This window comes from Petaurus breviceps, unplaced genomic scaffold (assembly GCF_028583685.1).
Source record: "Petaurus breviceps papuanus isolate PSGF00001 unplaced genomic scaffold, PetGlider_PUasm1.0 213, whole genome shotgun sequence".
Lineage (NCBI taxonomy): Eukaryota > Metazoa > Chordata > Mammalia > Diprotodontia > Petauridae > Petaurus > Petaurus breviceps.
In genome coordinates this window covers 9,272,937-9,297,764 of record NW_027185860.1, presented here as the reverse complement: position 1 = coordinate 9,297,764, position 24,828 = coordinate 9,272,937, and the positions used below count along the sequence as shown (strand labels likewise).

Sequence of the window (24,828 nt, the reverse complement as noted above, 5' to 3'; positions counted from 1 at the left end):
CTGTATCTTCCAAAGTGCTTAATTACTAAATCTAAAAAATATGGAAAGATTGTAGGGAAAGCAGAAAAATGGACAATGAATGAGTCAATACAACAACAGTTGCAACTGTTCTAGGATTACCTGAGCCCTGCTATGTGGGAGGGTAGGATGGGGTGGGACAAGGATTTTGCTTCTTTGTAATGTATTTTTCAAATGTATTTATTTATTTTATTTTTATTAGGTGCTGCTACATAAGCAGCTGTTCCTTTCAGATAGTTATGAGAGAAAAAAAGGGAAGGGGAAAGAAAAGGAAAAGTAAGGGAGGGGATGGAGGAAAAATCTTTTAAATAATATTCCATTCTCATTCAAGAGAAGAAAATGTTCATACTACATAAATGACTTCATGCTTTTTTGTTTTCCCCTAGCCTGGCATTTGGACAACCTTTCTTGCTTCCTCTGAGGTACAAATCCCTGACTCTTCTACACTTGGCACAGACTTCTAGTCTGTGTATTTTGGAATAGATTTCCAGAAATTTGACTACTCTCTAGATAGCAAAATGATTTCCTATTTACTTTCTCAAAAGGTCCTAGGCCTAAGGTCCACTTAGAAATGTTATTGCTTTTCTGTTCACCACCCATAGAAGTCTCTGGACTCTTGTTTATACAAGGACTGGTAGCTAAACTTTTGTCTAGTCTCTGAGCACTCCCTGGTTTCTTGTCTTTTTTTCTTCATCCTTAGCCTAATATCCTTCACCAGAAATTTCCCTGACTTCAGGCTGCCTGGAAACAAAAAAGGCCCTAGCTCTCTTTTTACGCTTCTCTCCAGTTAGTTCTCTGACCTCCTATCCATCAAGACATAGACACATTCCTCACTTGTCAGTTCTCTATTTTCTTCCCTTATCTCCTGGTCAGTTGGAGACAGATTCCTGGACCTTTGCTTTTGCTATAAGAGTTCATGAATCAGTCCTCAGACAGTATCCCTTCAGTCATCTCTGCTGACCTTCCTGGTCCCTGATAAGTTGCTACTGCTTGGATATCATGTTGGATAAAACATGTGGAGCAAAATCTTTAATTAACCTAGGTTGTCAGATAATATCGAGAGTCTACTAGAACATCATTACCAGAATGAAAACAATATAGAGTGGATGTATGTAGTTAAGGACAGAGAAAAGCTAAAGTCTGAAAGACAGGATGATTAAGGCCCATGAGGCAGAACCTTGAGAGGAGAGAGGGACAATGTATCTACCAGAAAACATGGAAAAGCCTTGCTTTTCTACCTACCACTTTTGTTTTGGCTTCTTAAAGATCATTATTATATACTATAATTAATTTCCCTCCAGAAAGTATATCATTAGGTACCTATCAGAATGCAATTTGTAAAAGTCCTGGAAATTTAAAAATTTCCTCCCCTTTCTCCAATAACTCAGATTCAACTCAATATGATTCTTCTAGGAATATCCAATCAGTGCTCTCCCCAAGACTGCTTCTTGTGCAAGAGGTCTTCTGGGATTCTTGAAATATATAGTGTTACTATAAATAAGCCTTTATGAATTACAATCACAAGTTAATTATAAAGGGGTTGAAAGTACTCTCTAGCCTTCTGGGAGCAGTAGCAACAGTGAACAATCTCAGAGACTCCTTTTTTCCCCTTTATGTACTATTGCTCTGTTCCATTGGCACATTGGCACTCTAGCAAGGCTAGAGTGTTTTATGTGAAGAATATACTGTATTGTATAGTGAGGTCCTTATTAGCATAAATAATGTATCCTCTGACATGACTGTATATCTCCATTGGGTTAGAACCAGTTACCAAATTTTATAGAATACTAGCTTTAAATAGTTCAAATTCAAATATATGTTACTAGTATAGAAGATTCATTATTTGTACTACTTTAGACAGTTGTAGTAAAAAGACATGTGTCCCAGTTTCTACCATTTACTATCTAGAAGACAAAGAGGATCAATGACAGCACCACGTTGGGGCAAATAATGGATGATGGGTGATGATTTGATTTGTGCATGAATTGGATTTAAGTGCAGCAGACTTGCACAAAGTTGTCAACCTCACATTCTCTTCCAGCAAAGTCCAGTGGAAGGAGACAAGAAGACTGGGGATGACCCAGAATTCAGTGGATGACCTTGGCATCTTTGATTTCTGACCAAGTTCTAAGCATTCCCTAGTGCCCACTTCAGTTGCCTTTATGGATGTTAGAACAAATTGTTTTCATCTGCCCATTCCACCAGTGGAAGTCTTCACATGCTTTGGGCAGACATTCCTCTAATTCACCAATGGCTTTGAGGTCTTTTGGTCACTTTCAATCTGGGTTAGCCCAAATGCCCAGATGATCTCATTGGAATGTGGCTGCTGTGTGTGCTACAGCTTTCTGAGTCACAAGTGAAAGTTGGGTGATGATGGGCATGTCACCTATTGCTTCCAATTTCACCACTATTGATGGTCCGTTCAACTTTCCTGCCTCTCAGACTCTTTTTACCCCATGATGCACAATGAAAATAAACTTTGGCAGTTTTTAGAAAGAGTCTGATTAAGGAGGAAAAAAAGCAGGATGGGGGGAGATTTTAAGTCAGTCAATCAAAATATATTTATTAAGTGGCTACTGTTTGTCAGGTACTGTGCTAAATCCTAGAAATATAAGAAAATGAAAAAGATAGTCTCTGCTCTCAAGTAGTTTACAGTCTAAGGCAAGAAACAAATGCAAATGATAATGTACAAACAAGTTATATACTATATATATATGTAGAATATATACAGGATAAATTACAAATAATCAATAGAAGGAAGACACTAGCATTAAGGGGAATTTAGGCAGGCTTCCTATAGAAAATTATATTTTAGCTGAGACTTGAAGGAAGACAAAGAAACCAGAAGGTAGAATTTAGAAGGAAGAGTATTTCAGGCATGGAGAAGAGCCAAATAAAATGCCTGGAGTCAGGAGACAGAGTACCTTGTGTAATGAAAACTAAAGAGGTCAGTGGCATTGGATTGCAGAATACTTGGATGCAGGGAAGGTATAAGGAGAAGAAGACTAGAATGGTAGGGACAGGTACAAGTTATGAAGGGCTTACAATATCAAAGACATAAAAATTATATATTTCATGCTGAAGGTGATATTGAGCCACTGGTATTTACTGAATAGAGAGGGAGAAAGGATCATTTTGGCAGGTGACAGAAGAATAGTTTAGAATGGAGAGAGAAATGTGGCATGGAGACCAAATAGCAGTTGCAATAGTCCAGGCATGTGGTAATAAGGGCCTGAAACAGAGATGGAGTGAGAGATATTGCAAAGGAAAATCGACAGGACTTGGTAACAGATTGGGCCTAAAAGGTGAGAAACAGTGAGTAATTGAAGATGACACCACTTGGCAGCCTGACTGGCTGGGAGGGTGACAGTAATAGGAATTTGGGAGGGTGAGGGACAGGGAGTAGTTATGAAGTTTAATTTTGACCATATTGAGTTTGAGATGCTCAGTAGGTAGATGGAAGCCTGGAGGTCAGTAAAGAGTTTAGTGGTAGATAAGTGGACTTAAAAAAATCAAATATAGAAATGATAATTTAATACATGGGAGCTAATGAGATAACCATTTGAAATAATATAGAGGGAGAAGAGAGAAGGCCCTAGATATATAATTATGTATACATATATATGCAAATGAAAACATGTGGATTTTCATTTAATATGGAAATTTAAATAATTTAGAGGGGATGCAGATCCACATTCTTAGGGACACTGTGGGATACCGTCAATTAGGAAAAAGAATAAGCCTTATACAAAATAAATCCATTGACTTGTCAGTGCATGGATTTCTCAACATGCCTTTCATAACACTTTTTATTCCAGTTTTCATTTGTATCATATAGCCATTGTCATAAATCAAGGCCAAACAATCTATACACAACATCATGGAGGCCTGAGTGGTGTTTAATACTGTCTCTCAAGATGAGGTGAAATAGCAATAATTAGAGCCACCCACAGTCCCACTTTACTATTACTCTGAACGAAATAGTCTTGTCTTTATAAGCTCTTTCTAAGTTATCTAAGTATAGAATAAATATTCATTATGCATTTTATAGTTTTACCAGAAGAATACTATTGTAAAAGGAATTAGTCAGAACTTGGTACTGACATTAAAAGAAGAGGAAAAAGAATAAGGGAAAGGGAAGGGGAAAGACAAGGGGGGAAGTAAGGAGAATACAAATGGGAACGAAAACAGGGAAAGAAGTGGAAAGGAGAAGGGGTTCCTGTGATAAGCTTCCACAAACACCATCAAGTTATTTTGGAACCTTTTATCTTTTTTTTTTTCAATATCACTTTCCAATTAAATTTGAAATGTACATAAATATCTCCAGGGTATGACAAACCCAATTCAGTCATAGAACATCTGCAAAACATTAGAAATAGAAACACATAAGAAAAAGAATATTTTTTTCCTTCTTCAAAAACAAAAGATGAACAGCAGCAGCAGGATTTTACTATTAAGTTATCTCAGATATAAAATTCACTAAAATAGATTTTAAAAATCATAAAGCATTTATAATTCAGGTAGAATCATATAAAAATTCCACTTCAAGCAAGTCCTTAGTAATTTATTACAGTTCAAGAGGATGCCATTACTTTTTTTTTTAAGTATGTTTCTCTGTAGCTTTAAATACCCGAGAATTTCAAGCATGCAATAAAAATTGCCCTTGCCTAGTAATTGTATATTTTGACATTAAAATACTCACTTTATTACTAAAGTTCACTCAGCTCATGCATTGGATTAAAATTAAAGTTAATGTAGTATACTTTTAGCTAAACTAAATATGCATATTCATTTATATTCATTTACAAACCATTTTGAAGTATTCTTCAATTTAAAGTTTATGTCTGTGACTTCCAATATACTTACTAGACAGAAATTATGATATATAAAAAAGAAAAAAACCTTAATCATGCATCTTTAATCAGACCCTCATAACATCCTTAGACTTAGATAAGCTATAAATAGCATAATTCTATTCCATTTCAAATATTATCCTTAAAAGGAAAATAATGTCTACAGTAATGAAACTGCTAATTTATGGAGCATTATTGTAATTTCAATAGAAAAAATAATTTCAAAAAAGACTAGGATTTTGTGTGTAGACAAAATATACCTATATTATTATTTTCAAAAACCAACTGGAAAGACTTAAAAGAAGCTTAAGACTATAGGGTCAAATTTTATAAAACAGCATCATGCTTCTCCAGTGTTAAATATAATTTAAAAGGAAAAGTGCTACTAAAGTCAATGACCATGTTCCTGATCAGTATCTTTAAAATTTGGAATGAATATTAACTATGAAAATTCATGGTGTTTTGTGAAATCTTGTAGTTTCTCCCAGTCAAAATCATAGTCAGAGATTTTCCAAATTTATATCAGCAGAAAGGGAAATAAAGTGACTTTATTTGCTTCTCTGAATACTCTGAAGTTAAATCTATGTATGACCTGCTTAGGAAACCATGGTAATTAATAAAGTCCAGCTCAGTTTTTAGTAAATACAGCATCCCACTTAAGAACTTCTTGGTAGTTGAAGAATGATTCACGTCATCATGGCAAGCCCTCAAACAGAGATGTTTCTTTTTATACCCAAATAAAGATAATCAAATGATGTAACCATCTCAAGTCATATAATATCTTTGTCATTTCAGTTTAATGAAAGACTTTTGCATATTATGGTAAAATATTTCCCAGGAATTAGAATTTTTGGTTCACATTTAAGTAATTTATTAGAAAGAAACTAAAAGGTATGAGTGAATAGGTTGCTGAAGAAATTCAGGGAAATACTAAAATTAGAATTAGCAGTATTTATTTTATTAAAAAGTTGAAATCAAGTTAACTTTAGAGTTTATGACTTGCATACTAAAGTATTTAATATTTAACATGTTCAAATACACTTAGCAGTAGTTTGGTAATCAAAATAAATAATTTGTGTGCCTTCTCAGGAAAATAAATTTATTATTATTCAAATATTTATAAGAAAATATATTCACCTTTCTTGTCGTCAAAGTACAGAGTCTGTTGAGCTGGATTTGACCACTGGAGGGAGGTGTTATCATTTTGATCAACCCTACAGGTCAAATTTGCTGTTCCACCTTCAACAACTGTAACATTCTGAGTCAGTGGAAACTGCCCTTGGCTGCCTGAAGGGGGTTTAAAAGAAAATGTGAAAGTTAGAGGATTTATTTAATTCCAGCAAGATCTATAATTGGCAATAAGCTTAAATATTCTTACTAAAGTAATATAAAGCTACAAAAGGAAGAAAACATAATGCAGACATATTTAATAAACAATATTGCCATAATGTGGATTCTAAAATACTAGCACTTAAGTTTCTTAGAAAGCCCCCCATTATTTCTACAAAGATACTGTGTAGTTGTACACAAAACTTATGTTCTGTAGAGACATCATAATCATTCATTTCTTTGACCCCATATTGACTATGTACCATTATGCTTTATCTTCACAGAAAAGTTTAATAACTTTAGGTGAATTGCATTCTTTAAAACCACATTATCATGCAACGGGCAAGGGAAAAATACTTCCCTCAATGATCAAACATAAAGGTAATAATTAAAGGTAAAATATATAAAATGTGACTATTCAAAATTTAGATACCATTTCTGGCATTTAAAAAAATAGTATTGCTATTCACAGAATTTCTGTATTTACAAATTCAAAACAGAATGTGATTGATATATTTGGACAGATGTCAGAATCTATTCCTTAACAATAGGGAATGTAACATATCTAATCATGTATTCTAGGATCATATAGTTTGAACCAGAAGGGTGTTCTGAGTTTATATTTTCTAATCCCTTCATTTTACAGATGAGAAAAGTGATGCTTAGAAAGGTCACATAGGTACCAAGTTACAATAGCCAAGATTTGAACCCACATTCTTTGACTGAAAACCAGTACTCTTGCCACATCATCACATTGCCTTCTTCCACTTATACTAATTACGTTGTACAATGTAAAGCAAAATGTTTATAAAATAAATCATAATTTGACTAGTAAAGTTACAGAACATGCAGTAAGTAAATTATAATTCAGCAAGATAAATTAGAAATATACCAAGGCACATATGAACTAAGCAAAAAAAAAAAATAGGGTCAACTTCAAAATAATATTATCTGAGCAAAGTAACCCATTAAGTGAAGAATAATTTGTATATTCAAGTACATTAGGGTGACTTAATCATACCCATGAAATATATTTCCACTTTAATTAGTTTCATGATGATTGTACCATGACTATAAGAACCACTTGGTGTTTTGCTATAGCTCCTAGCATTAAAAAAAAAATCTTATTACCATGAAGCCTGCTGATTGGCACTGTAAGAGACAAAAGGGCCTGACTGGGAATATTTCTTCACCAACCCAAATGACACAAGTACACAGGTTCATGACCATATTATATAATTAAACCAATCAAGTGTAAGAGAGCTTATACCAGGAGCTTTGACAAGTTAAAGTCAACAATTCAGAGTCACTATAGCTCTCCACCAGGATACCTCCCTATAATCTTTTGGGTGGAGTTTTCAAATTGGGGTTAGAAGATGTCTAGAATAAATTCTTTGAGAGTTGACTTGAAAGCCATCAGAAGCCAGAGTGGGATGGGTTTTGCTTTCAGCTCAGAGATGACCTCTAGTAGGGGAAACATAGAGAACCATCAATCTTGTGAATGAGGTGAAGAGAAAAGCCACATCAAAGAAAATGTGAGCAAAGACAGAAAGATAGAATAAATGCTGGATAAGCCAGATCGCCAGCTCATAAACATCAAACTCAGCATTATTTTAAGCTGCTTTTTTCTGTGTGTTTTTTAAAGATATTTTTTCTGCACTGTATTGTATGTGTTTTTAGAAGTCTCAGTAATAAAGGATACACTGTAAGTACAGAATAATAGAACAGTAAGAGTTTTTAGAGATCATTGAACTCAAATTGATAATAAAATCAGATAGAGTAGATTAGGTCCACAACTTGTTGGTAACAGGGCTAAGACTAGAACCTTTGGGTTATAGCAATTGTCCCTCAATTAGGTACTCTGTATCCTATAACAAATGTCATTATCAGTGTTAAGTTGGGAAAAGTTTAATAGAATGAAATTTATAAATTGTTGGAAAGATATAAAGCACAGTGGAATTTTATGTCAAAGAATTTAATATGAAATGCAATGTAAAGAAAAAATTAAGTCTATTGACATGAATATGATCTAGAACTGAGTTTGATAATAGTCATCAGCCACTCAACTGGAGAATGAAGGTCAGACCTACGGTAAATGTATACCTAAGAGAGGAAAACAAAAGTTAATGACATAAAGACTGATAGGTGCTTATTCGATAAAACACAAAAACAAAAGCAAAAAACTTCAGCATTTCAAGGTTTCCATGACACAGCACCATCATGCAAGTAGATTTGCTCAGACTTTTAGCATTTTTTGACCTGCTTATGCTCCATTTCTCTCAGATATCATAGTTTGACAGGCTTCTTCTAACAGCCTCTCCTTAATTCTCTATTTTGATCAATAGTGACCATGATGGTGACCAGTAAAACACTACTGGTTACCACTGCTCTAGAATTCTGGTCACAGAGAAGGCTTGATCCAATAGTCTTAAAAATATATGTATGTATTTATTTATTTATTTTTGCTTTTTGTAGCCCAATGGGAGTTAAGTAACTTGCCCAAGGTCATGCAGCTAGGATTTTTTGTTTTTTTTTTTTAAGCAATCAGGGTTAAGTAACTTGCTCAAGGTTACAGGGCCACTTATTTCTGGGTGTGGTGCTAAGTATATGAGCCCGGATTCAATCCCAGGTCCTTCTGACAGTGGGGCCGGTGCTCTCACTCACTGCGCCATCTGGCCGCCCCTAAGCAATTGGGGTTAAGTAACTTGCTCAAGGTTACACGGCCAGGTGTTTCTGGGTGTGCTAAGTGTCTGAGCCTGGATTCGATCCCAGGTTATCCCTAATCTGGGGCCGGTACTCTTACTTGCTGTGCTACCTGGCCGCCCCTATAATTTTTTTTTTATTAAAGCATTTGGGGTTAAATAACTTTCTCAAGGTTACATGGACAGTTATTTCTGGGTGTGGTGGTAAGTATCTAAGCCCGGATTTGATCTCAGGTCTTTCCGACTCTGGGGCTGGTGCTCTTACTAACTAAGCCACCTGTTGTTGTTTTGTGTGTGTGTGCGTGTGTGTGTGTGTGTGTGTATGTGTGTGTGTGTGTTGTGTTAAGTGTCTGAGGCTGGATCCAAACTCAAGTTCTCCTGACTCTGGGGCTGGCACTCTACTCACTGCACCACCTAGCTGCCCCACTAAAAACGTGGTTTAAATTCATTCTTTTCTGGGGACTAATATGTGATAGGGCACATAAACCAAGAAAATTCTAACACTGTGTGCTTATATTTGGAATAAAAGGAGAAAGAATGTAGAAGCCTAAGATGACATTTCCCCCCTAGGATTTTCATCCACATAAGCATCATAGTTTCTTTCTTTCTTTTTTTTTTAATGTCATGGTTTCTAAAGAAGATAAGTCTTTACTATGACCAATAAGGACTTCTTATATTTGGAAGGGAATTTTTTTCCCTTTGTTCTTTAGTCTCTATTTCCCTGCAAATGTTCGTCTTTTTCCTCCTATCAGTCAAAACCCCACTACCTTATGGTTGTTTGTGTATTAGTTTTTGTTCCTTTTTACTTTGAATCAATAACTATAACCTTGTTCATCAAAAAATCCTACCCAATTGGCTGTTTTTCTTTGTACTGTATAAAATGATTTTGTGTTATTTAGTTCTCCTTAGTCTAATAGACTCTTACTTGCTCCTAACTGGTCACACTTTTGGGAAACACTCTAGGTTTATTTTAAATATCTATACTAGAAGAAAATTATTAATTAAATGACATAAAAAGAGTTCAATGAAGAATTTCTATAAATCATTGTCTAAAGAATCTTATTTTGATAATACTATTTTTTTCTTACCCGAGTAAGCTATTCTTATTCCCTTTGATGCTTTACTTTACTATACCTATAAATCTGTGAGTGCAAGATGGTTCAAAGTCATCCCTTAACTGTAAAACAGACCACTAGGTTCAAAAAAATTATGAATTAAAACATATCTTCTGCCAAGGTCAGAGTTAGTTTTACATAAAATTTTTGCAACACTTTCCACGCAGGTGTTCACTGTGTGAACACCAAAGAGTTCTGCTTTCCCCATAGGAAATAAAGAAGCCAGAACTCTGGTGGTCCTGTTGCTGATGATAATCTGGGAAATACCATCATTCAGACCTAGTGGATCCACAGTGAAAAAGCAACATGAGAGATCCCTGAAGCCAGAATTATTGTCAAAGGATTCCTGGCAGGACAAGAGAAATGTCTGAGCATCAACAACAGAGCATGGCTTTGCTTTCCAAAACAGAGTCAATCAAGCCTCACTATCTCCTGAATGGCTGGTGAGTAAAGGCAATAACTTTCTCCATCTCTCTTCTCCCGTTAAAGATTAAGTGTGGGTCATACCAGTGGATCAGTGCATATTGTGCTTGAGTGCTTAGTAACTAAGATCAATAATCATTTGAGATATATTTAAACAGGCAAAGTTAAGGAGAAAAGAGAGAGAAAGAGACAGAGAGGGAAGTACAAGTAAGTGTGTTATGTTCAATGCTGTTTCAGGGTAAATTATCATATTTATTTGGGCTATTTAGCAGGAAATGAGAATTTCTGTTTTTGTTTCTCCTTAAAATGAATAATATTATTGCAAAGAAATGGGCATCTGTTCTTTTAAAAATAGAGGAAACAAAAAAAAAGATATTTTAAAACAATTCTAGGAAGAAAATAAAAAAAAAACCTTTGCATTAAATAGATTATGGTGGGATTTTGTTCTCTATTGAATAGAAGGAAGGAAGGAAGGAAGGGAATTTTGTGTGGCAAAAATTGATCAGTTGATCCTGTTAAACTTTTTAATAGAAATGGTAATTAGTAAAGAAAACAGCATTCAGGATTTTGGGGGGGGGGCAGGCAGTTGGGATTAAATGACTTGCCCAAGGTCACACAGCTATTTTTTTGTGTTAAGTGTCTGAGGCCGGACTTGAACTCAGGTCCTCCTGAGGGTAGGTGATCCAGGGCTGGTACTCTTTTCACTGTGCCACCTAGCCGCCCCAGCATTCAGGATTTTTTAGTTTACTTTTTAACATTACTCTATAATGGAAAATATTCCATTGCTTTTAAATGTTATTTTAGAAATCTATTGTAAAACAACAACAGAACATATTTACTCAAGAAGATATGTAATATCCCAAGAAAATATAGGATTCTTGAGCTACAATGAGTCAGTCTTTTATGAACTATATAACACAATAAGAAATTTTACTTGAGGAATCTTCCAACTCCTAACCTGTTACTTTTTTATGCTTTTTGGGGGGCAATTGGGGTTAAGTGACTTGCCCAAGGTCACACAACTAGTTTTGTGTTAAGTGTCTCAGGTCAGATTTGAACTCAGGTCCTCCTGACTCCAGGGCTGGTGCTCCATTCACTGTGCCACCTAGCCGCCCCCTAACCTGTTACTCTTTACAAACCTATTAGTAATCCACACAAAGTAAATCTTGTCCATCAAGTTCTTTGCCACATTTGTTCTAAGATAGCAAATCTTAGAAGGTTTAAGATAATTATTATTACTTAGAGTCTAAAAATATCCCCAAATGCACACACAGCATGCTATTACTTCCACTAAATTACAAAGGCATTCTAAACAAATGACTTTCTAATGTGCAAGTTGTGGCTTAGTAGTCATATGGACTGAGGCAAACATTGTATACTGAAAGCTACCAGCTTCATATATGCTAATGTCATTAATGCAAACTGATAGTTCTCAAGAGTAGTGTGATGGTTTCTATATCTTGTGAGAAAGGAAAATGGAGTTAAAATTAAGGGAATGAGGAAATTCTTTTCCATTTATTCATTTATGAGCTACCCCTAATTAATTCTTCCTATGAGCTTTTTCCAGTCTCCAGATGCTTCTGTTCTTTTCCTATTTCCAATTCCTCTACAAAAACTGAGTTCCTTTAAACTTTCTTCTACAAGACTCCCATGCAGAATTGATTCTTTGATCCAACTTCAGTCTTTCTTGACTTCGCCTATGTTCTAGGGTACAACACCTGGTATCTACCTTCTGTGCCACCTTTCTGACGCTATGGAGTTATGGAGCATAGCCATCACTATAATGTTGCATGCCAGTTTCCATAGAGACCGGAAGCACTAGAGGGACCTCTGTTTCATAGCAGCTGCCAGACCCAGGCAGGGAAGAGACAAAGCTGGCGGGCAGCAAGTCTTGCAAGGCCAAGAAAGGTTGGAAGGGCTTTTTCCTCTTGGTATCAGAAAATAGCATTGCCAAACTGGCAGCTACGGTCATTGCAGTCCTGTAGACCAGATCCTGGTGCTCACTAAGGCTATTCTATAAGAGACCCATTCTACTCCCAACTCTGCTTCTGCTCCCAACTCTGGGAGCAGAGACTCCTGTGTGCCCAAATCTTGGCCTTGATCCACTATTGGCTTCTTATCCTTAACAAAAGGCTCTTTCAGATTTACAGTAGCTCCCACAGCTCCTGACCCACAGAATCATAATTCTTCTGTACAAATTCTACCTAGCTTTGTCTATTTCAGGACATGACATTAAGCTCTCCAGGCCCTTTAAAACAGACCAGTGAACTGATGGAATAACCACTGTCCTGTTCCAAAACTGTACATATTCATTGAAAAAAAAAGATAAGTCATATAATGTCATATTACAACTAACTTTTATTTGCTCAGATATAAGAGGAGATTTTAAAATACGGTTACTTCTCAACTGTCTGTGGCTGGGTGGATTTAGTCAGAATTATGGAGAAGGGAAAGCTTTTTTCTTCCTCTGACCTTCCCTTTCTAAAGCCTATCTAAAGCCTATTAACACATTCTGCTACACCGTGTATACCAAAATATACTTGAAGACTATCTTAGATGCCATCTTAGCCTTCTCTCAATAAAATATTCCAACTTTACTTAGCTTTTCTTTGTAAAGATTTTTTCTTAATAATTTTTATTGTATTCCTCCAAGTTTCTAACAAATTATTCATGGCTTGCTTTTGAAAAACTATTATATTTTTATAATATTCTAAAGAAATGACATAAGCAAAGTATTTCATACTTCTGTTTATTATATCCTCATGTCTATATTTCTTTATGGAAATATGAAAAGGGCCTGTCATCTCAAGAGAAGTGTCAGAGTTGGAACTCCCTAGACTAACACAGTTTGAAATGAATTGCCTATTTAATAAATACAAAAGAGAGCTGCTTGAGGCAAATAGGGTCAAGTGACTTGCCCAGGAACCCTGAATAGAATATAAATTCCCTCAGGATAGAACAGTTTCATTTTTGTCTTTGTATTTTGATAGCTGAGTATAATACCTTGGGACACTGTAGGATCTAAATAAAGGTTTACTGATTAACCTGAAAAGACAGCTTTGAACCCTTTTGAACCCATTTTCTTCATGCCAATCTTAGCATTCTATTAAAATGGAATATGTCTTATTTCATGAAAGACAACAACAAACTCTACAAATGTATAATCATTTTTTCTGATTCACTTTTAACAATTTTATCAACTAAGATCAGTGATACACACTGTTTTACAAACAACTTCTAAGGCTAGGAGGAGGTGTACACTCGTAACTTTAATCTGCACTATCACCATTACACCATCATTTATGTTAAGTCTAGAGAATAAAAAAATAAATAAATAAAGTCCTGATTCATAGTTTCTGAGGTGAAAATACTCACACTGAATATTTACCAATTGGAGAGAGAGATGGAGTGTGTGTTTCAAACTAGCTCTATCTTACACCTGATCTAAGATCTCAAAATATTTTCTATATGTATAGAAAGTCAATTCATCTCCCATATATAATTAATAACTTCGAATGTGTATAAAACTGTTTGAGAGAATCCCAGACAATGAAAACAATAGCATGAAATAACTGTAATTGTTCCTCTAAAATTAACACCTTGTCCAATTCTTTTAATATATATTGTAACAAACTAAATTTCTTCTTTTGCAAATAACTATTTAGGTATTATATTGCAGAGTATAGAAATATGTTTAAAAATAGAATTAAGGAATAGAGAGCAAGAAATGTTAATGCCATTTAAAAATTCTCTAACTTCAAAAATACTTTACATGGTAATTATCATGTATGCATAAAGTTACTTTATATTGCTTGAATACTGTTTTCAGGGTGAATGAACAAGCCCTGGAGCTGACTAAGTTTTCCTTGCTAAGTGATGAACATTTGAAAGGCAGTCTTCCAAGAGGAAAATAAAAATTATGACCACAATCACAGACTGGTTCACAGGGAGGCTCAATCACTTAACTAAATTCTAAATTGATATGTCAACCTGAAGGAAATATTCTGGAAAGGAACACACAGATGGCAGAACTCTTTAGAAGACAGGGTGAGGAATATAGTGCTTAGCTTACATAATCAATCTCTACAGGACTAAAAATTGAATGTGTAAGGAAAAATATGTTTTTCACAATTAGAGCACCCAGAAAAAAATTGACATCTAGGGGTACCAGTGAAATATTGATCCGTATCTAGTTGATTTTTCTTTAGAGCTTAGGTTAAAGAGGAATTCTCAAATAAATCCATTTGTGAAAATGTATAATTAAAGATCCCCAAAACCTCTTAGGAAAACCAATCTCCATCACATTCATAAAAGCAAATTAAATGGAAAAAATATAATTTAATAAGGAAAAATCACTTGAAGTCCATTTCATATGGACTTGCAAATTAAAAAGTTTGAAAAATATATATGTATATTATATACATATATACATACATATATATATATACATACTTATATATACACACCTACACACAATCTTTGTAACATAAGGATATCTACCTGAGAAAATTTTAAAATAAAAATTTGATCAGATACTTTAAAAAAGCTTGAGGTATTAAGACATATACACAATTCAGTGATTCATATGATTTTAGATAGAAAAAGTTATCTCAGGGTTAGTATTATTTTGGTTGTTTTTTTGCCTTTTTTTGGAGGGCAATTGGGGTTAAGTAACTTGCCCAAGGTCACACAACTAGGCTTTGTGTGTGTGTGTGTGTGTGTTAAGTGTCTGAGGCAGGATCCGAACTCATGTCCTCCTGACTCCTGGGCAGGCACTCTACTCACTGAGCCACCTAGCCACCCCGTTAGTATTTTTTTAGACAATAGAGATAATATATATAATCATAGTGTATTCTTAGCATCATCTTTCTTTGATGTCTCAAATATTGAAAATACAATACAGTACAGATATTAGCCATTATCTAAGTGGCTTATGTCAATATACTTGAGTGATACTGTTTCATTTGTAATTCATGGAACACTATACTGTGAAGAACTGAAATTGTTGTCAGTAACCCAAAGGAATAATGGAGAGATACGTGGTGGATATAAGTAGACTACATAATATCATAAAACAAAATATTATAACACAAAGCTTATGAGATATGATGTAATGAATATCATCATTGAGATGTATGACTGGAAAAGAAGGTGGCTTATTCATGCAGAGAGAGAAAGGAGTAGACCAATGAACAGCCTCTATGTTCTGTAAATGCTAACATCAAGATATTTAGAGACAGACTCCCTCTTCCCAGCATATTAAATGGACTCCCTGTGGAAAAGTTACAGAAGGCCATGGAAAAGGATTGTACAGAATAAGAAGTTACAATCTGCATTACTGAAGTTGTAATCTGCATTATTAGAGAGAGTAACCATTTGGATAAGTTTACAGATCCTTCTAAATTTCAGAGCTATTTGCTAATTTCAGGAGGTGGGCACTTAAAATCAATTAAATGGAAATGTTCTAACTAGACCTTGATGTACGAAAAGGCAAATTCATGCCTCTATTAATTCAAATAATTTGATTTTTTAGACACAATGAAAGTTATTTTTATATAGTATTTAAAACATACAAGAGAACTAAAATGCATGAAAATGGTACTCAATTAGTCGAGGCCACAAAGTCATTCTATACAATTAAGTATTATAAAAGTGCTTCAATATCTTCATCTCCAAATATTACGTCTTTGACATGTAAAAGTGAAATTACTGGGGGCTCACTTTGAGAAGTGTTCTGTGATTTGATCTGGATTCTGGGAAGCCGTTGTTGAGAGCCCCCCCTCGGCTTTGAAAAACCCAGATGTTGAAACCCAGATGTTGTTTGGTATGGATGTAATGATTGGACAATTCAGAAATCTGTCTACTTGATCTGTTTCTGTCTCGATAATTCTGTCTGCATATTCTGAAGTTCAGGGTGCTGACCTTTTTCCCCTGAACTAGGTAAACAATACATATTTGACTGATTGAAGTAAGCTTGTTAACTTTCCCCCCCCCCAAAAAAAAAGTGAAATTACTGCCAAAATTATGCTCTCTTCTCATCTTGGGCTTTCTTTTTAATTGAAAAGAATAAGTGAAAATGATGGTACACATTTCACCTTGATTACTAATGTAGGATTATAAAATCACAATTCACACATTTATTTAGATTTGGAAGGAAATCCCTGAGGAAATTGGAGGTCTTCAAATGAAATATGTGTATATATGAAGTATTTTCCAAGTATCAGAGTATTATGTAAACATTGGCTTTAATTGTTGTTACTTAGTCTGACTTCCGTCATTTTATAAATAAGGAAAATGTGTCTCCATGAGGTAATAGAGCTGAAATCTGAGCAAACTCCCTCTAATTTGAGATCCAACAATAGTAGTATTACAGAAGAAGAAGAGAAAAGAGTCAAGGACAGAACTCTTTGAAATATCATCTGGATGAAGATTCAGAAAAGGAGATTGGGAAGGAGTCATCAACCACGTAGGAGGAAAACCAGGAGAGTCCTGGCCTCAAATCCTATAGAGAAAAGAATGTCAGGGAGGATACAATGCTCGATAGTGACAAAGATTGCAGAGAGGTTGGGGAGAACAAGGACTGAGAAGAAGTCATGGCATTTGGTAACTAAGAGCTCATTAGTAACTTTGGAGAGACCAGTTTTGGTGGCATGATGAGGTTGAGAGTAAGATTGCAAGGAATTCAGAAAACAGTGAGAGGATAAGAGGAGGCATGTATTGCAGATGGGCTTTTCAAGTAGGTTAGTCATAATATAGAATTACAGTTAGTTGTGATGGAAGGATGAAGTAAAGATTTCTGGAGGACAGGGAAAGCATGGGTATGTTCAGACAGTAGGGAATGAGCAGTAGAATGGAAGAGATTGAAAATAAGTGATAGAGTGGAGATGAAAGATCTTTTGGAAGAGATGGGATGGAAGGGAATCTCTTGAACATCTAGAGGGATTCGCCATGGTGAGGAGTAAGGCCACCTCATCATGTGAGATAGGGTTGAAGGAGAGGATCATAGCAGAAGGCACCTGAGTGATATGAGATGAGGAGGAAGAAAAAGAACAGAGCATGCAGGAAATGATCTCAATTATTTTTTCGGTAAAAGATGAGGCAAAGTTCTCAGCTGAGAGGTTGGGGGAAGGGGCAGCCATGAGAAGTTTGAGGAGGGATGAAAAGATTTGTAAAAGTTGCAGTAAGGAGTAAGATAGTGAGTTGATGAGGGAGGTGTAGTAGCATTGCCAACCAGTAGTGAAAACCTAGTTGAGGTTGTGTAACATAAATTTGTGGTGTACTCAATCAGAACAGTTAGATGTTTTTCTCTACCTTTCTTCAACAGCATATGTATAGGAGTTTAAGGTGGCAGACAGTGGGAGTGATGCAAGTCTAATGCTCATCAGGATACAATCAGTGAAATGGGAAGACAGCTAGGGATTCAAGAGTAAAAGGCATCTTGAACTGATACATTAAAGTGTCAGGATGGTCAAAAATTAAGGGGACATGTCCTGGAGGTAGATGTCCTGGGAAAAGTTTGAGAGGTTAAGGGATTGGAAATTATGGTGTGGATAAAGAATAGGGTTGGAAAGGGAAAGCAGTGGCAGAGGTATAAAGGCAATAGGTTGTGGATAGATAAAGGTATTTCAGATAACTAGAAACAATCATACATTTGTGGGTGGATGGCAACATGAAGAATATGACCATCTTTGTGTGGGGCTGAGGTGAGGTGGAGAGTAGGTCCTGGGAAGTGAGCAGGTTAAGGAACTGAGTAGTTGGGATGTTTGAGAATGATTCAATAATAAGGAAGAAATAGTGTTTCAATTCTTCTGCCTTGACCACTCAGCCAAGGAGCAATCAGTGAAGATGCCGATAGTACGGGAAATGGTGACTGGGGAAACTGTGTGGGGGTGGGAGAGGGCAGGTTTAAGGGAAAAAAAACTCGAAGACAGAAGGAATGAGAGAGGAAAATATTGAGCATGAAGGGAAGTTTGTTGCCTATGGAACTGTTATTCTAGAGGCCATAGTGGAAGAGGTAGGGGGTATTTCATTGCAACTTTGAGATGGGAAGATTGAGGGAGAAGGAAAAAGAGTATTGCATGGCGGGGATGGGGAATGGGTTGTTGATGATGACGTTTATGTGTTCAGATTCACTGGTATGTATAGGGTATGACTGGAAAGTAATCTGTCTAGCGATTTAAGTATTAAATTTAAAATTGTTTTCTTCGGGAGGTTTTGTTCTAAAATTTAAAAATCAGAGAATTTTAAAAGTCTTCTAGTTCTATAATGCTGCAGCATATCAAACAAGTTCTCATTTATTCTTTGCTTGAAGAAGGACCCTCATAACCTGCCAAAGCATTCCATTCCATTTTTTTTTTTGCGAAACTTTAATGGTTATAAAGTCTTTTATCAAACCAAAATTTACCTCTTTGCAACTTCCACCCCTTTTCTGAGTTCTTCCCTTTGGAGCTATGTAGAATGGGGGTTATGCCTCTTCTACAAAATAGCCCTTCAAATATTTGAAGATTATTATAATTTCCTCCCTAAATTTTTTTCAAGGGTAAACATCTAGAATTACTTCAATGTTTACTCTTATAGCATGATCTAAGACTCATCATCTTGATGACTGTCTACTTCTTGATATTCTTCAGTCTCTAATGAGAGGCCACCTGCAGATATCCTGATCTATATCTTGCCACTGGACCCAGATGACTTTGGAGGAGAGAGTGAGGCTGGTGACTTTGACGGCCCTTCCACACTTAAATCTATTTCACTTGCAAGTCATAGCACCCTTTTCCTGATGTCATGCTCCTCTTCAAGAATGAAGGACAAACAACAAGGTCTCTAAGGTTCTTTCTAAAATGTGTTATCCAAAACTAAAAATGATACTCCAGATGTGGTATGATCATCCAGAGTGGAGGGTAATTATAAGTTCCCTAATCATGGCTGCTATGCTTCTTTTAATTCAGCACAAGTTTTATGTTTGTATCCTATGAGCCTAATTCAATGCCTGGTACATAATAAGTGCTTAATAAATACTGTGTGAATGCAATTGGATTAATATTGAGATTGTCATTCACAAAAATCACCCCAGGTCTTTTTTTTCCCCTCAGAAAAATTATTATTTAAATAGAAATACCTCCTCCATCTTGTGCTTGTGAATTTGACGATTTGCACCCAAATGTAAGACTTTACCTTTTAGACTGCCCATATAATGATTCTAAGTCTATGTATATATTTTTTTCTTGGTGAGTAAATGTATATAATAATATCCTCCTAATAATAATCTCATGAGATTTTTCAGGATACACCTTTGACATATGAAACGTAGAAGACTGTAAGATCTACCCGAGAGTAAACTCTTTGAGGGCAAAGACCCGGTTCTATCTTCCTTTATATCTTTTTCAGAACCTAGCATACTGTTTTGTCTGTACTAATTGCCCAATAAAAAACTTGTGAGTGAGTAAATGAATGAACATTGTTTTTGTCTAATCCAAAATGGTAATACTTTAATGATTTAAGAATTGATCAATATAAATCAAACTTAGCATTTTCCTTGAAGGAACAAGTTTTCTTTTTTAAAACCCTGCAAATGACACAGTGATTAATGTGATGTATTTTTCACTGTTTGATCATTTCTGCATTCATAAAGTTTTCAGTAATGGTGATTTCACCCATCTTGTCAATGTTTACAGTCTTTGATGTTCAACTCCTTTGTAGTGCCACATTAAATCTAGAGGAACATTGTTTTATGAGAGCAACTCAAAGTTGTTATAAAATAATAATTTTAAAATGGAATCTGACACTTGGCGTAGCTTTGCAAAACAAATCAAGTCAAAAAATTAGCAATCTAACAGTAGGTCTTTTGTTTTGGGCTAAAATAAAACATTTGTTTTTTTTTTAATTACATCATTATGATGAACTGAATAACCTTGTGATGGGAATTATTTTAATATGCAAATATATATCAATTTTAAGAAAGCATGGAAAGTTTAGGATGTGGTGATTTATTAGGTAGTAGCTCCTGGTGAATTATTATAAACATTCAAGTCAAAGAGTGTTATAAAAAGGTTATACAAACCATAAATGCATGGAATTATAGACACAGGGATAGTGTTTCTATAAAAAAAGATAATGAAAGTAGAAGAGAAAAGAGAAAACAAAAAATGAACTTAGAACAATAGAATCGTGGAATCTTTGCTAAAAACCATTTAATTTTACAAATTTCAAATCTGAGGTTTTGTGAGATTGAGTGGTTTTTCAAGGATCACACAGACATGGTGTTTTACTACAGAAAGTAAGTAGACATACTTGGTTTATGCTATTTGTCACCAATTGTGAGGTCATTTTGTTCAATGATGTACACCAAAGTTTTCAAATAATATACTAACTTTTGTTCACCACAATACCTTGGCTAGCATTTGAGTTTTTTTTTATTTGTTTGTTTGACCTAGATGTATGACTTCATCAGGAGAGAGAACTTTTTGTGTGGAAAATTCTTCCATCAAAACAGATCAGCAATTCATCTTTTCTACCACCCTCTCACCATATTCTGCTATAGAAACCGCTATAATATGTATAACAAAAGTTGAATGAGAAGTTATTCACCTTTAACTTAAAATCTTATTGAATTTGATATGAATATTGAGGAGTTGGCATTTGCTCATAATCAAACTGTTCAACATTTGTTAATAATTGCCATAAAATTTTATCCATTAAAGTCCAGGCAATCAAGTACCAGCAAGAGTAATTGGTAACTTAAAAGAGCTTCAAATATATATTTAAAAGTTGTAATTTGACCAACTTTATTTTTACATCAGATTATACAAAGTAAAAAATAACACATCTTATGATGTATTTTAAAATATTTTACATTAGTAGGTTACATTTTTTTTTTTTACTTATTGAGTTTATATTTGTTGCTGACATGCAACCAAAATTAGAATCTGTCTTTCTCAGGGATATACTTACAAAATAAGTCTTCAAAATGAAGAGTAAATTTTTTTTCCAACAAATATGCATATAAATAGGCAAGAGTTTAGATATATAATATGTTGGTCCTTTTAAGTCACTCATTATTGTAGGCTACATATCAACTGCAATAATGGATTTATTGTTTGGGATGGTTTTGATCTGCATACCCACTACTTAGGAAAAGCAGTCTTCCTAATTTATATCCACATCCTATTTTGGATGAAAATTTTGTGCCAGATGATTTTTGACTATTTTCAAAAATGACAATAATTGAGCACCTATAAAGATATTCTGAGGAATTTGCTGAATTGTAAAGACACTAACAGGAGTCACTTCAAAATGGCTCAAGAAATGGCATAATCATGTGCATTCTGCTGAGGCTCATGTTGAAAAGAATAACAATCTCTTAGTTATTTCATTTTTAATATATTTGTTAGAGAATTTTCTATACTGTTATGTAATCAAATCTCATTAATTATGTTAGTAAGAGCTATTTTGCATATTTCCATGACTTTCAACATTGAACATTTAATCTTTTTGTTACAATAAGTCCACATAATACAAGAAATTGAGATCAAATCAATAGATAAAACTATTACTTAGTTAAGAATAAGTAATGATAATTACCAACTCTTCAAATGTACAGATAGAAGCTTCAAATAAGTTTTCCTTGGTTTTCCTTATGGTATTTACATTGGTCAAACTTCAAAATAATGCTCATTATGAAGATAATATATTTATCTTTGAATCTAGGATCTGAATATAATTGTAATGTTATTTAACATTTCTTAAAGTGTGAGTCATGGCCCTATATGGACTCAGTAAGTGAATATGGAGGTCATGAAAAATTTCAAAACAGTAAAAGGTTTCTGATTATGCAATAACCAAAAATTAATTCAAAATCAAATGTGTAATGAATCTGGCAGTACTAAACCATGTTGCATTGTGCAACTTCACTGCCGCTTGGTGCTGAACACACAAAATGCACACTTTGCACTGAACACACTATCACACCATGCAATGTCAACAAATGCTGCCAGAAACATCTTGAATCAGATATGAAACTATTGTATCCTATGAATTGCAATATTTTAACTATATATACAAAACTTTCTGCTCTTACAGAAATATAATAGTTTAATTATGGAACATAAAGACTTTTAATATTTTTTACCATCATTCCTCAGCATGTAAGTATCAAATTAGTATATCTTTGTATTGTGATGTATTTTAATGTTTGATTTTAAAAATTGCTGTTGTTTCCTTCTTTTACAGAAATATGTGTTTAATTCCAGCAAGTAAAGACAAAAACCTTTAATAATATTTCTCCACTATCACTGTAATATGTGTATGTAAATGTGAACATTTTTTTTAAAATTAAGCATAAATGTAATTTCACAAACTAAAGTGATCAATTATTTGAGAATTATTAGCAATATTTATTTTTTTATTTTAGGACAAAAATATTTTTAGTTATGGATAAGTGGCTAAATTTAAATAGAAGATGTAAAACTACTGATGACAATGCAGCAGAGCCTTCACAATTAGGTTGTTGTTCAGCTAAATTCACAAGAAAAAAAAAGATATGTTGCATTACTTTTTGCCACATGGATTTACTTCTGATGATAACAATGATGTGGAAAAACTTTTTTGCTTAATTTTTATGAAGTTTTGGCTATGTAGAGAATGAAACCAGCCAAACGAAAAGCAATGTCTTAATACCAAGCATACAGCAATAAACCAAAGCAATATTTTGAATGACTTTTAAAATCTTCAGATGAAGAAAAGCAATGTTCTGAGAAATTTGTTATTGTCAAGAAAAAAGTATTTACTTGCATCTTAGGAAACTTCTTATTTAATTGCAAAAACTAAAAATACCTACATGATAAAAGATCTTATATAACCCGCTGCTATTAAAATGTCAGAAATAGTCCATGAGAAAAGTATGGAATTCACAAAAAGTATGAAATTCACAAAATTCCTTTTACAAATGATACTGTTTCCAAAAGAATTTCTGAAGTTAGTAATGACAAATTCCAGCAGTTTATTACCAGGTTTTTAGGAAGTCTGGAATTTTTATTTCAGTTAGATGAAACAACTGATATTTCTAAGATGGCACAGTTGTTAGTTAACATAAGATATGTTTATGAAGGAAGGATACATGCAAAATTATTGATTTGTCACTCTTTGGAATGGTACACAAGAGGGAAAGATGTGTGTGTGTGTGTGTGTATCTAAAAGGCAATGAATTTTTGACAAATGAAGACACAGCAAAAACATACATTGTAGTCTGTACACACATTGGTGGAGCAAGAAGGGGTGAGAATGGTGAATTTGTAGCAAAAGTATAAGCTGATGCCATGAACATATCACTTTTCCTCACTGTCTGATCCATCAGAAGGCACTTGTAGCCCCCCCCAAAAAAAAATCACTACAGTTAGATGTTTGGCTTCATGATTCTATCAAAATCATTGATTTCATTAAAGTCATGCCCTTAACAATAATTTGTTTTCAAACCTTTGGGAAGACAATTACTACATGCAGAGGTAAGGTGACTCTCAAGAGGGCAAAGTTTATTTATTTATTGATTTGTTTTTAGTTTTATTATTTTATTATTTATTTTATATTACATTTTATTTTTATTATATATTTATTTATAAAATATATAATATGTAATATATTTTATATGATATATAAATATATAATGAAAATAATATATATTTTATTATTTAAAAAATAAAAATCCATTATTATATTATTTATTTATATTAAATAGATTCTTGAAATTGAAAGATGAAGTTCATAACTGAGTTCATAAACCATGCTCAATTGAAACAAAATGTTAGTCAATGTTAAAAATTCAAGAAGTTGATGAGTTATCAAGCAAAACATGTTTAAAACTTGAGCATCATAAAAAAATAGTTAAATAAAATTTGACTTTAGATTAGGAGAGAATTTTCAATGTTTTCTGAAATGGGCCTAAACATAATTCTGCCTTTCTGTACCATGTATTTATGCGAAGCAGCATTCTCAGCATTCACAATCATAAAATCAAAATATCAATCAACTCTGACAAATTTTGAAAATGCTTTACATCCTGTAGTATCAAATATTCTTCCAAGATTTAATTCTTTAATAAATGAGCAAATCTATCTCATGAGTATGAAATTTTGCTTTCATCATTAATAAACAGTAAAAATTATATGTATACCAAAGAATTTTTTAAAAAATAAATTTCTTTTTTGTATACCTATTTTATATACCTATACACCAGGGTCACATAAAAATTTTTCAGGTGAAAAGGAGTCACAAAGTGGAAAAAGTATAAGAAACTGTTAGAGTATTAAGTTAGTTACTCTATATATGATGCTAATCTAAATTGTTCAATTTGATATATAATACATTTCATTCTCTCTCTCTCTCTCTCTCTCTCTC

At 34.0% G+C, this 24,828-nt stretch overlaps 1 protein-coding gene across 4 annotated transcripts in view; it reads right to left on the bottom strand.

Moving 5' to 3' along the window:
• CADM2 (cell adhesion molecule 2) overlaps positions 1-24,828 on the bottom strand; it is a 1,406,063-nt gene that overhangs the window by 312,825 nt on the left and 1,068,410 nt on the right. For all 4 annotated transcript variants that reach the window (XM_069093916.1, XM_069093917.1, XM_069093918.1 and 1 more), the window contains exon 2: positions 6,009-6,158. In XM_069093916.1, the coding sequence (XP_068950017.1) occupies positions 6,009-6,158 (150 nt within the window). The remainder of the gene's footprint in view (positions 1-6,008; positions 6,159-24,828) is intronic.